We start from the raw sequence: 11,973 nt of genomic DNA, 5'->3' as shown, positions 1-11,973 counted from the left end.
TACAGCGACGTAGCTGCGGTGTCACAGTTTGTGCCCACCAACACTATGTCGCGTAGCATGTTGCTATGGCGATGCATCTCGTGTAGATACACTCACCAAGACATTAGTTTGTAACATACATTGAACAGACAAAGGAAGCCTCCACGTTGCTGTTCCACTAAGTGCAGTCCTTTTTCACACATTTGGCATGAGCTCTCCAGTAAGTGCTACCCTATAAGCAAGGCCCTGCATACTCCAATCAGCCAGATTTAACTTCTACAGCTTTTTATTTAACACAAAAATGAATGATCTGATCCAGACAGCATCCCCTTTATTTGTTATAGTCCATGCATTATGCTGGGCCTAATTCTGCCTCTGATATCTATGGCAGGTTTCCCACTATTCTCAACAGCAGCAGGTTCGAGCCTTGTGCCACTAAGATGTTCATCTATTGCTCGGCCTGTCAGTCTAACGAATCTGCACGTTCCGCTAAATACCTTGTCACAAGGACACGAAAAAGGAAAGGAATCTGATGCTTTTTCAACCCTGACTACTTTTGAGAGATTTTGCATTAGTTCAAGTTCTCATCAAATTCTTTCCCAAGAGAACAAATGTCTACTATGCCAAGTAGCACTTACCCATGCAAAATAATAACCTCGAGTTTAGTGGGTCTCCTCGCGCAAGTATTACTCAAAGGGCTGCAAAACTGAGGGTTTTCATCCAAAAACAGGAGTCAACTAAATAACTAGTAGTTCAGTGTAACATCATGGTTAAATACAGATCTAAAAACTCCCAACCAGAACCAGTATGGGCTAGTATGGTGACTATGAACTCACCGCCCACAAGTCAGCTGCAGTGTCAGCCGAATACAACAGAATATTAAGTTCTACACCAGCAGAAGCAAGTTGTAAGTAAAATACAGAACAGGTCAACAAACATTATAATCGTGCAGCTGCCTCATGACAAAACTGAATGTAGAGCATTCAGCTACTTCAGTTATTGAAGACTTAAGCTGCAAAAAGTTGTGAGCACCTGCTGCTACTGTTAAAAGGCTGTAGGAGTACAAGGGGAGCCAAAGAATGTTAAACTGCACAGAGGTGGCTGTCCTTGAAAAGAATCATTCTACACATCTCTAGAATTAAAACCTTTTATTTTTGCCATAGAAAGCTCTAAGAACTAATATCAAGTATTGGTTAATGAAAAGTAGAACACAGCTTTAAAAAGTATGCCAAGGAAAAGGCTGTACAAGTATATACACTACAGCATTGGTAAAAAAAAAAAAAAAGAACAATGCTTCACACAGAGGAGTTAGGTAACAGCTGGAGAACCCAATGTTCAATGTGTACAGTTGTCAGCTTCTGCATCTTTTTATAAGCTGCATGCTTTAACAGTACAAAATAAATAAGCAATCTATGAATTTTGTTATTTCCACATTTGTTTTATTCATATAGTGGAATGCTGTGGTAAAAATTCCCATAGGAACCATACAGCAAGGACTCAGCCACTGTTGTTACATCTTGTAGCAGATCAAGTGTTTTTATACATGATTTTGAAAATGATCAAGTTTACTACAGGATCTCTGCTTGGTGTTATAATTCTAGTTATTTAAAGGCATTTTCAGATTCAACCAGTCAGTGTAAATCCAATTTTCTGCTGAGAACCAATTCCTTAATGTTTACTGGAGGTTTTGAATGAAGTAAAACTGGAAGCTAAGGTTTAAAAAAAGTCCTATAGTGCAATAGCCAGAAATCTAAATATAAAAGCTTATGGCCCCACGGAAAGTCAAAAGAAGGGGTCTAGCATGTTTTCAACCCAATAAATACTGGAAGTGAAATTAAAAAGTGTGTTTTACATGACCTCTGGACTTTGGATATTAAAAATCACTTCCAAGGAAAACTGAAGACCCTGAGACACATGCAAACACGAGTCTTCTAGCAAAAATACAACTTTTAACCCCTATTTTTCCAGTTTTCCTCTAAAGACACCTGTAGTAGGCACAGTTAAATTTAAGATTTAAAAAACTTTTCAGCAGCAAATATTGAAGCTGTTATTTTCCATTATTACTGAATGTATATCTTGCAACATATGTAGAATTCCAGATGTCTCATGATGTTGTTAAAAAAAATACCCTTATTTCTTACGACAAAGGACTACAAAATTTGTATGTGCCATACAGTTAGATAAGTCAGAGGATTCTGTTTAACTGCTGAAATACCATCTCCAACAACATCCAACCTATAACATTTAAAAACACGTCCCTTCTGTCCAAAGGGCAGTTTACCAACATCTACACGAAAATCAAACTATTCTGTGATTTTGCAAATGCACAAAGTTTTTAACTGAATTTTAATTCCCAATTTTAAAATGCTCAGTTTACAATACGATTTTAAACATTCCTACAACATTATACACTCAGCCTAGAAAAGAGAAGGGCCAAGTATTTCACTTAAAAAGGTAAACAAATTCTCTTTTTTTTGCTTCCCATTATTACAAACACTGATTTCTGGTACCCTTTAATTATAGCTTAAGTTACAGTTAAACCTTTTACCTTGAAACAGAATTCATCTGTCTGTTAAAAATTACAGATATATGGAAATTTAAGGTTGAAGGTCATAAGATAAATGTTGGTCTGAACATGGAAGTATTTTTCTTAAAAACATGAAAATGAGAAGAAAAATCCTTAACTGCAGTTTAGGTAAGAAATGTAATGCAAGATTACTGATAACTAACTAATACTATGCACAACAATCCTTTTCAGTCATCTATAAAACCTCTGTGTAAATTTTCATATTACCATTTACAAAGACTCGACAAGTCACTGGACCAGAAATGCTAGACTATGACTGTGCTGATCAGCTTTCTTTCAGATCTAACATTCCTTGTTCAAGTTGGACTTTTACTAACTATTTTCTAAGTGCCTAAATATGTACCAATTGCAAGGGGGGGAAAAGGCATTATAAACCTAAAACTGAAAATGAAACATCAATATGCCTCTGCCATGGAAATTATACAAAGATTTTACTGCGTTTCTATGTGGGGGGGGGGGGTTTCAAAAAACTTGATTGTGGTTTCAGTCCTCCTGACTGCATCCCTTCCTGCTGGATTAAAAAAAAAAATTCACAACTTTTCTGCTTTGCTTAAATCTAGCTACGCCAGTCTCTAAGTCTCAGCTATCGAGATGAGGCATCATTTACATAATTTCTCTCTTTTTGGGAAGTATAATCTGCAGCCTTCAGCTAGGAAGAGTATTATAAACATTATTTTAATATTTAATCCAAGCCTTTCTCCGTAATGAACAAAACAGAAAAGCAGCAACATATTCCAAACTACCTGCTTATTCTTCAGTAGTAAAAAGGCCTAACATTACTCTTCCCGCTTTGAAGAACATGCTGCACAAGCCTTCTTTATCTTTTTTTTAAATGCCCCCCACCCCCAATATTGTCTTTTGAATTTTTTTCTCCATTGCAAAAAGAATAAAATATAATGGTCCAGCCACTGAATACTCTGCTTACTGTATTGCCAAATATAAATAAAGCTTACTTGGTTTAGCCCAAACTGGGCATTTTTTTTAATCAGTCTGAAAATTTTTCTGAAGATAACTGCTTCCTACAGACCTGAAAAACAAAACTAAGATGCTGGTTTGAAGATATACTGGTCTCCAAACTAGTGGATCAGCTATTTTGGACCCCTGCAGTAATACACTATTCACAGAGTCAATATATGAGTAGTGGGAGGGTTTTTTGTTTTGTTTTTTAAACTATGCCATATCCAAAAGCTTATGCTGAAAATCTTATTATGGTCTTGGTGTTAATGTCTAAACAAAATTCAGCATTAAAGTGCTAACATGAAAGAAAAGTTTTACATTAAACATCGGTACAGTAAATACCCCAATTATTTCATAAAAAAACAAATAAGAATATTTGTAATCCTTTTAAAGAAACTGTACCTCCTCAAGCTATAACTTTCCATTTTGTGATCAAAAGTAATGAACTAGGAAAAACATTGACAGCTCCTTAGAAATGTCTTATTCTGTATTCAAGTAAACTTGCAGACAAATTGCTTCTACAAACCATTTCGCAGCTACAAATAATCCATCTAAGTACTACCTTTTGATGACTTGGTAGAACAGGTCACCTTTTTTCACTTGAACAATTTTTTTTCCAATATTTTTAGCAGTTAATTTAAAAACAGTTGCACTCTTTCTGTACTGAAGCTTTTTGCATAATTTAGAACATTTCAGTAAGATTCTGGTATTATAAACTCAAACTCAGTACTACCCTCCGCAGGATTTTGTTTAAAAATCGCATCATTTGCCTGCGGAATGAAAATATCATCCCAGGTCATCTGCTTGGCTGGAGGAGTAGAGGTTGTTCCTTCAGCACCATCCTTTCCCGTGTCAACATGATAAACAATTCCATCCTCATTTATTACGGGTATACTGCTTGTACGATCACTAATGTACGCATACTGTCTGATCTGCAATGACCTGCATGGATGTAAACGATAAAGCTTGGCATCTCCAGAAGGATCTTGACTGTGAACTGATCTCATGTGGGAAGCCATAACCTGATAGTTGATGAAAGATTTACCACATGTCAAGCACTGGTACCTTCGCTCACCAGTGTGGTGAATCTCATGCTTTGTGCGGTATTCTGCAAGTGGGAAAACTTTCTCACAGTATCGACATGGATATTTCTTCTCCCAGGAATGAACATTAAAGTGTCTCCGCAAACTCGTCAGGCAGACATAGGATCTCTTGCATACAATGCAAATGTAGTAAACCCTTCCATCCACTATGAGCTCATAGTGATCGTCATGCTTTACCTTCATGCGCTTTCTGTTTGCGGGATCATCCGCAGATGTTCTCGGCATCTCATCAAGCTTGGCTTCCCCTTCCTCAGGATCATCTTTTACAGGAATGACTATGTCGTATGTATCCTCCCCAATATTTGCATACACCTTGCAACCTGTGGATAAGCCTTCTATTTCAGTAGCCGTGTCTAAAGTAATGATCTTCTGACCTTCCATCACAGGTTTTGGTGCTATCCCTGCAGAGGCATCCTTGTTGTTTTCAGTAAGAACATCTGAGATTTTTATTTTGAACTCTCCAGAGTTGGAAGATGGCTCTTCTGCAAATGAAACAACTTGTTTTTTCTGTACACCTGATCCTTCCAATGCAGCAACTTTTGGGGGAGAAGACTGCTGAACCAAAGAGCTGCTACTGACTGAGCCAGACGAACTAATGATATCGTCATCATCTTCCACATCCTCCTCCTCTTCCTCCTCCTCGACAGCCGTTGTTTCCATTTCAGTTAAAGAATCATTAGCTGATGGCTGATGGCTGTCCTCAAGCAAGTTAATTGTAGGAGGCACATGCAAGGAACTGATGCTTGGGGACGGATTGAGTTGAGACTGATTTAGCAAAATGACGTTAGGAGTCAAATGCGTTGGGGCCGAGGACACGAATGGTTCAGCGCTAGGTTGTGTTTGGTTTGGAGTTAGCTGGCTGACAGGCAAAGTGAGCGCTTGAGTGGTTGCGATAGTATTTAGAGGGGGAGAGGCACCACTTCCACAGGGCTTTTGGTCAGGAACCACAGCAGGATTTGGGCAAGGCTGATTCTGGGTCACCGCACTGGTCTCTGAAGGACGTTCCTTTGCAGGTACAATCTCCGAGCAAAAGATAACATCATCATCCTCGTCATCTGAATCACTCACTGTAATTTTTGTAGTCTCATATTCTTCGCCATGCAAGGTAAAGGATTCTGTTATGATAGGCATCCCGCCAATCATATCATGATGCCTGTGCGCCGCTACAGACTTTTGTGTTTCAAGACCCTCTTGATTTGAGCCGGGAGGTAAATTTTCTGCAGTACCAACATTGACACTACCCGATATGCTTTTTACTTGTGACAGAGGTACACCCAGATCAGCTATGAACTTAATTCCTAATAACTGCCCTGATTTAATCAACTCATCAAGTAGATCGGATCTAATACGGTTTAACTTAGAGGTGTAAATATAGTTGAGTATTTCTGCAAATATTTCTGCTCTGATAAAGCTCAGTTCAACCACTTGCCCTGCCACTGAGAAGAGCTGGTGAAAATACGTGCTTGAGGCAGAAAGGACATTTCTGTGGGCTCGAAACTTCCGGTCTTCCACAATGACGGTAACGTCACAGAAAAGTCCGTGGCCGCGTTGTTCATTCAATGACTGCAGCAGCATGCCCGAATACTGGGTGTCTGTTGCAGAAATGAGTTTTCTGCCCTCCATTCCTTCAGGAAGGAAAGGAAAAAGAACCACGTTAGTACACAAGGAGATGACACGTATACACGTCAGCACACGAGGACTTTCAGCTGCAGCACACAATTCCCTACGTTCCCACCTCTGCTCTTTTCAAACCAACCCTAAATGCTGAATCTGTTCACGTTGAAACAACCCCACTATTGTTTAACACGAGCCTAACAGTTCTCATGATGTGTCCGCGCAACTCTGCGCACGAGCGTGCAAATACCTGTCGTCGGCGTTCGATCCGACAGGACAGCGAACAGGAAACTTGTCTGGGACCATTCGTGGGAGGGGAACACCAAACCCACCGAGATACGAGCCCTCCGCACTCCAGGCGTTAAAAACCTTACGATCGAGAGTCGCCGCCCGCGAAACGGTTTGACGCGCAGCCGGGCACCGGTGCCTCGAGGCACTCACGCGCCCGAGGACAAGGAACGGCTGCGTCCGGCCTCTCGGTCCGCGGCGCTGGTGGACACGCACACGCGTGGCTCAGGCTGGGCACGAAGGTGACCCAAGTGACCCAGCGGGGAGCCGAGCCGAGGCCACCCTGCGGCCGAGGGGGCTGCAGAGGGCGCGCCCGGGCCCGCGGGAGGTCACGCGGCCGCTGACACCGCGACGCCCCCGCCCCGGCGGGACCGGACCGGGCCCCTCCTCTCCCCGCCGGGACAAAAGGGGCCGGGCGGGGCCCTTCCGCCGGCAGCCAGGCCCGGGCCCCCGCGGGGAGGGGAGGAGCGGCGGCCGCTGCCCGGCTGCAGGGGGGCCGGGGCCGGTACCTGCGCTCCCGCCGGCCGCGCTGCTTCCGCCAGACAACGGCGCCGAGCGGAGCCGCCGCCGCGCCCGCCTCCCTCCCTCCCCCGCCGGCCGCCAGAGGGCGCCCTGGCCGCCACCCCGCCCCGCCCGAGCGCGCTCGGCTGCTTCCGGTTGCCGGCCCGAGCGCGCTCGGCTGCTTCCTGTTGGTGGAGAGAGCGCACTCGACTGCTTCCGGCTCGTGGCCCCGAGCGCGCTTGGCTGCTTCCGGGCGGCTGGGCCCCACGTGGAGGCTGCTGGGACCACATGGTCGGGAGCCGGGCCCGGCTCGTTCCTCCTCCGCGGCGCTGAGGATCCAGGGGTTAAGGAAGCAGCTTCAGGCCCAAGCAGGGCGCCGCCTCACGTGCATCCTCCTCCCGGCCTTCCTCCGCCGCCAGTTCCCGGGCTGAGGGCGGCTTCCAGCGTCCCGCTCTCTTCCCTGGAGCGAGCAGGGGAAGGTGCCCAGGCAGGCTGCTCCGCGCCGAGGCGTGACACCATTTGCTCGTCCTGCAGTTTTTTCCTCTGAAAAGGTGCCCGCCCCTCCTGCTCCTCTCAGGCCTACGCCTTGACAGCCACGGCGCAGACAAGACGATGCTGATTTTGGAATCCCACTGGAGACTCCCAGGCTCTGTCTTCCATGCACCAACCAGCAGTGCGAGGCTCCCAGCCTTTGGTGCCGGGCGTGTAGGCCATCGCTGCAAAACAGCCCCCGTCTCTGCCCCTTCCTGGTGGGAGGCTTTACTTCAACAGCAGATTGGGAAGGCTGCATCTTAGAAACAGACGTCACTCATCTGACCCTCTTCGTAATCTTTCCATTGTCAGGAGAGCACCGCAGTCTCTGAAGCCTTTGCCATCTGGAAGAGCGTCAGCATTTCCCCCACCTCCTGCATTCTCCATCTGTTTGCACCTTCCCAAAACTGAAAATTCTCTCCCTTTCATCCTTGCCCATAACTCTTAACTTTTAGTTAAATCGAGGCATTTTAAGATGCAGTTTACATATGAAAAATTGCTTGAAGAACTTTATATTGTAGTTAAAAAACAAACACATATATGGGGCGCCTTGCATAATATAGAGTATTTTATGGAAAAGAACTGAGATTCAGGTAATCTTGGAAGCAAGAAGATAAAAATGCAAAAGCAACCGTTAATTTATCGATAAACAAATGCTTCAAGAAATAATAGTTTGAGGGGAGTTCTAATTATCATTATAAAGTGCAAATGTAAAGAATCAAATGATAAGGTCTCTCAGAGAGAAGGAAAAAATCTACAATACAGTGATAAAAAGAGGGCACATCTACATGTGCCCCTACAGCGCCGTTGTTACTTCCCCACCGTTTAGTGCTTCCTTTTGGAAGGATCAAATGACGGCACAGAACAGCCGATACCGTACAGTGCTGGCGGCGCGCAGTTATTTTTAGCTGCTGCGTTGCTGAACAACGTGCTATAGCAAGGGAGTGTGTTGCTATGGCAACATAGCTGCAGCATCACAGTTTTTGTCCACCGACACTACATCGCCATACTGTGTTGCTATGGTGATGTAGCGTGTTGCTAAGGCGATATAGCATCTTGTGTAGTTGCGCCCAGAAAGTGTCAAATGAAGCCATCTTAAGAGCTGTTTTCTCCTAAAAGAGAATGGAGAATTATTAGGGAATGAAGAGCTCCCTTCAAAGCTTGATGGGTCAGGAAAATTGGTAGAAAAAAATGTAGTGATAAATATACTTTAAAAGAATATAAAAAAATGTGATAAGGTAATGAGACAGAAACAAACCCCCATGCCCATGTTGGGACCAAGTGACATTTCAGAGGTAAAACACTTAGTAATAATCCAAGTCTGACAGCAGTCTTAGACAGGAGCATATCTCAGGATACAAATATGGTATCCAAAGGGAAATATTTTGAGTCTGAAAACACTGTTGGACAGTAAAGCACTAATTTCCATCTGACACCTATTTCATGCCCACTACTGCAGTGTTTTACTTGACAGTCCACTTTTTATGATTGCAAACCATGATTCAACTCATTAAAGCCTGTGGGTAGCTTTCTATTGACATTAATGGGAACAAGATCAGGCCTACCAGCTTTTAATGTATAGAGTATAAAGATTATATACCTCATCTATGTAAAAATGCTTTGAAGCTCTTTACAAATGTTGGTAAGCTAAGCATCTTTATCTTCTATTAGAGACTAGCCAGGAGCACTATGGAACTGAGGTCTCATGGAGTTGTAATGATCGTGAGGCATGACAGTAGTTTCAGCAATGACAGAGCTATCCCCACATAGCCTCATAAAGACAGATAACACAAGAATGTCACTCACAGCGCAGCTCTGCGATCCCTCCCTTAGAAAAAGTCATTCTTACATGAGAATATATTTTTACCTATTTTAATATATGTTGTGATTAGATTTCCTGCCACTTCCAGATGCTGCCTGTAAGGCGCACAGTGGGTGTGGAAACTGGAACAGTTTTCCATCCATGAACTAGCTGTTGCATTTATGCCTTACTTAATTTAGATCTGTGTAAAGTGGCACGCGCCATACGATAAGGAGTATCATTATGAAGTGATTCTTTACACCTGATGTTTATTAGATGTTGGGACAAAGCAAAGACTCTTACCTCAAACATGTTTCTTTAAAAACATGGAGTTTTTTCTGAAGAAAACAGCTTCCATAAGGATTTCTTCCCTGATGATGTAAATGGAAGAACACTAATTCCACAGGGTAAAGAACTGTTAAAATGTGATGTTTGTGACATTCTGGATTATGACTACATTACTGATGCTGACTGTATGATGCTGTTGTTTTGTAAGGATTAAAATAATAAAGAGAAAGTTAAAAAGAATACCCACACGTTCTGTGGTTTTCCACCTAGCTGTTAAGTCTGGGTTTCTATGGATTAATGAAAACCTCAGGGAATTTTGTGCCAGTGGTTTTTATGCTTCAGGGCTGCTGTTCTACATGACTGGCTGAAAGCCTCTGGTAACACCAGGAGTGTTTACAGCATTTGCAACAGCACTTCCCTGCATGGTGTCTCCACCCTGATCGGGAAAGGCCCTATTAGGATCAACAATATAAATCAGCTTCCACAAACCATTAAACACTGATGATCAGTTATTCACACAATAATCAAACTAAAGCTAATTCAACTCTCCTTATAGTCTGGCCTTAACCTTTTTCCTGCAAACACCAACAATATTATTAGTCAATGCTATCTGTGATGGTGAGATTTCTCTAGTGCTGATACCTCCCTTAGAAACGGAGTCAGAAAAAAACATGAGATAAAACCCATTTTTTGTTACACCATCTGGGTTTGGCTCAAAGTTTCTCTGGAGATGAAAGGCTCCATGAACTTAATAAATCCCCTTAGCTATCCATCTCTCTGAATGACAAATATAGGAAATACGGTAAATTCATTTTTTAAAGCCATAGGTGCTTAATAGCTGGCCTAGTTGTGTATCTGCAGTGTATAGGAACATGCAAATTACCAATTTTTTGGTGGGGGTGTGACTGAAGGGAAGTGAAAGGAGAAATGCTGCACCTTGCACTGCGATGTGGAAGCAGGAAGATTCAAAGTAATTCTGATTTTTGGGGAAAGGGAATTGCAGGGCCATGAGCTGTCCACTGGAAAAGTGCTGTTTTCCCTCATTCTGAGGCCTGTTCTAGTTGTGGACAGCTCCACAGATCCCATGGAGTGGAGTACAGCTGACACAAAAGGTTGCTCTCAGGCAGCTTTTATTTTAAGAGCAACTTGACAGATTAGCATTTTGATTCTCAGCCCAACATGCCCTTCTAGGGAGAGTCTGGCGCATACATGGAAGTGGTTACGTGCGCAGCTGAAGTCAGGCAGGGTGGCACCTTCAGCATGAACTGCTTCAGGTAGCACAAGCTTTTTTGTAGGCACAACCAACTTCGTCATGTGCAAGGAATGGGCTGGCAGACTGAAAAGATTTTAGGGGTGCAGATGGGAGCAACCGGAAATGTTTCCAAGTGAAACGTGCTTGGAAATGTTTGGGAAAGGAATTGTTTCAGTTGCAACCACAGGGTTGGGGGGTGCCTACATGTTCCCCAGCTGCAACATTGGATGCGGCATGAGGGCACGACAAGGGGCGCAGTGAAGTGAGGTCCCGCTCCCACAACAGGGAGGGGAGAGGCTGGAGCGTATCACAGACAGCACAGGGAAGTGGGGCTGGAAGAGACCTCCAGAGGTCATCTAGTCCAACCACCCACCCAACACAGGACTGGCCGTCTCCAAACCATCCCGCTCACCCTGGCACCCGAGACAACCGCCAACCCTGATGCGACACAAGATGTGGCACCCGGCCTGCCGCAGGGATGGGGCAGCCAATGCACGCTCAGGAGGCTCAGGCAGAGGCCAGGCCCCAGCCGCAGAGGATGGCAACCCCCCATGCCCCCAGTCTATACCAGTCTGACCAGGGGGCACAAACATGGCACAGCTCTGGTCCTAAGCGGAGGGGCCGGACCTGAGGTTTGGGCCCCAATGGAAGCATCGGCCCAGCCTGCTCAGCACCTCCAGCCCGGGGGTCCAAACCCTTCACACAGTCGGGGGGCCCAGCCAGGCCCACACCCCTAGGAAATCCCGAGCGCCAGCACAGGCCTCCCCGCCCCCTCGAATCCCCGCCCGGGGAGGGGGGGTGGGGCGCCCCCTCCTCATCGCCATAGCAATGGCGCCTCCTACCTCGGCCGTCGCCCCGCTGCGCGCTCATGCTGCCGCCGTCGCACGCGGGCCCGGGAGCGCGAGGCCGCCGCCGCACAAAGGAGCCGGTGCTGGGAACCCGCTGGTAGCGCCTTGTTGCGCGGCGGAGGCGCCGCAGGTGAGCACCCGGAAGTGGTGCTCCCCGCCGGCCGGAAGAATTTGGCAGTGACACCCGGGACGGCCAGAAATGGGTGTACGAGATTCCGTTCCAA

At 45.0% G+C, this 11,973-nt stretch overlaps 1 protein-coding gene across 12 annotated transcripts in view; it reads right to left on the bottom strand.

Moving 5' to 3' along the window:
* The window catches only part of ZBTB33 (zinc finger and BTB domain containing 33), a 50,038-nt gene extending 38,078 nt beyond the window's left edge, over positions 1 to 11,960 (bottom strand). For 7 of the 12 annotated variants that reach the window (XR_016443865.1, XR_016443866.1, XR_016443869.1 and 4 more), the window contains exon 1: positions 11,744 to 11,960. Coding sequence is in view for 3 of the 12 variants with exons in the window: in XM_090060355.1 (XP_089916481.1) it covers positions 4,216 to 6,251; positions 11,744 to 11,771 (2,064 nt within the window). In the remaining 9 variants the exon portion in view is untranslated. Of the gene's footprint in view, positions 1 to 1,396; positions 6,252 to 6,490; positions 6,990 to 7,037; positions 7,113 to 9,664; positions 10,456 to 11,743 lie in introns of those variants that run through there. The other 5 variants (XR_016443872.1, XM_090060355.1, XM_090060357.1 and 2 more) reach the window with 5 other exon arrangements.
* Positions 11,961 to 11,973: the final 13 nt, after the last annotated feature.

Source organism: Crocodylus siamensis, chromosome 8 (genome assembly GCF_052110815.1).
Source record: "Crocodylus siamensis isolate JL-2025a chromosome 8, ASM5211081v1, whole genome shotgun sequence".
NCBI classification, from domain to species: Eukaryota; Metazoa; Chordata; order Crocodylia; family Crocodylidae; genus Crocodylus; species Crocodylus siamensis.
Note: the sequence above shows the minus strand (reverse complement) of the source record. Positions and strands in the feature narration are given on the sequence as shown.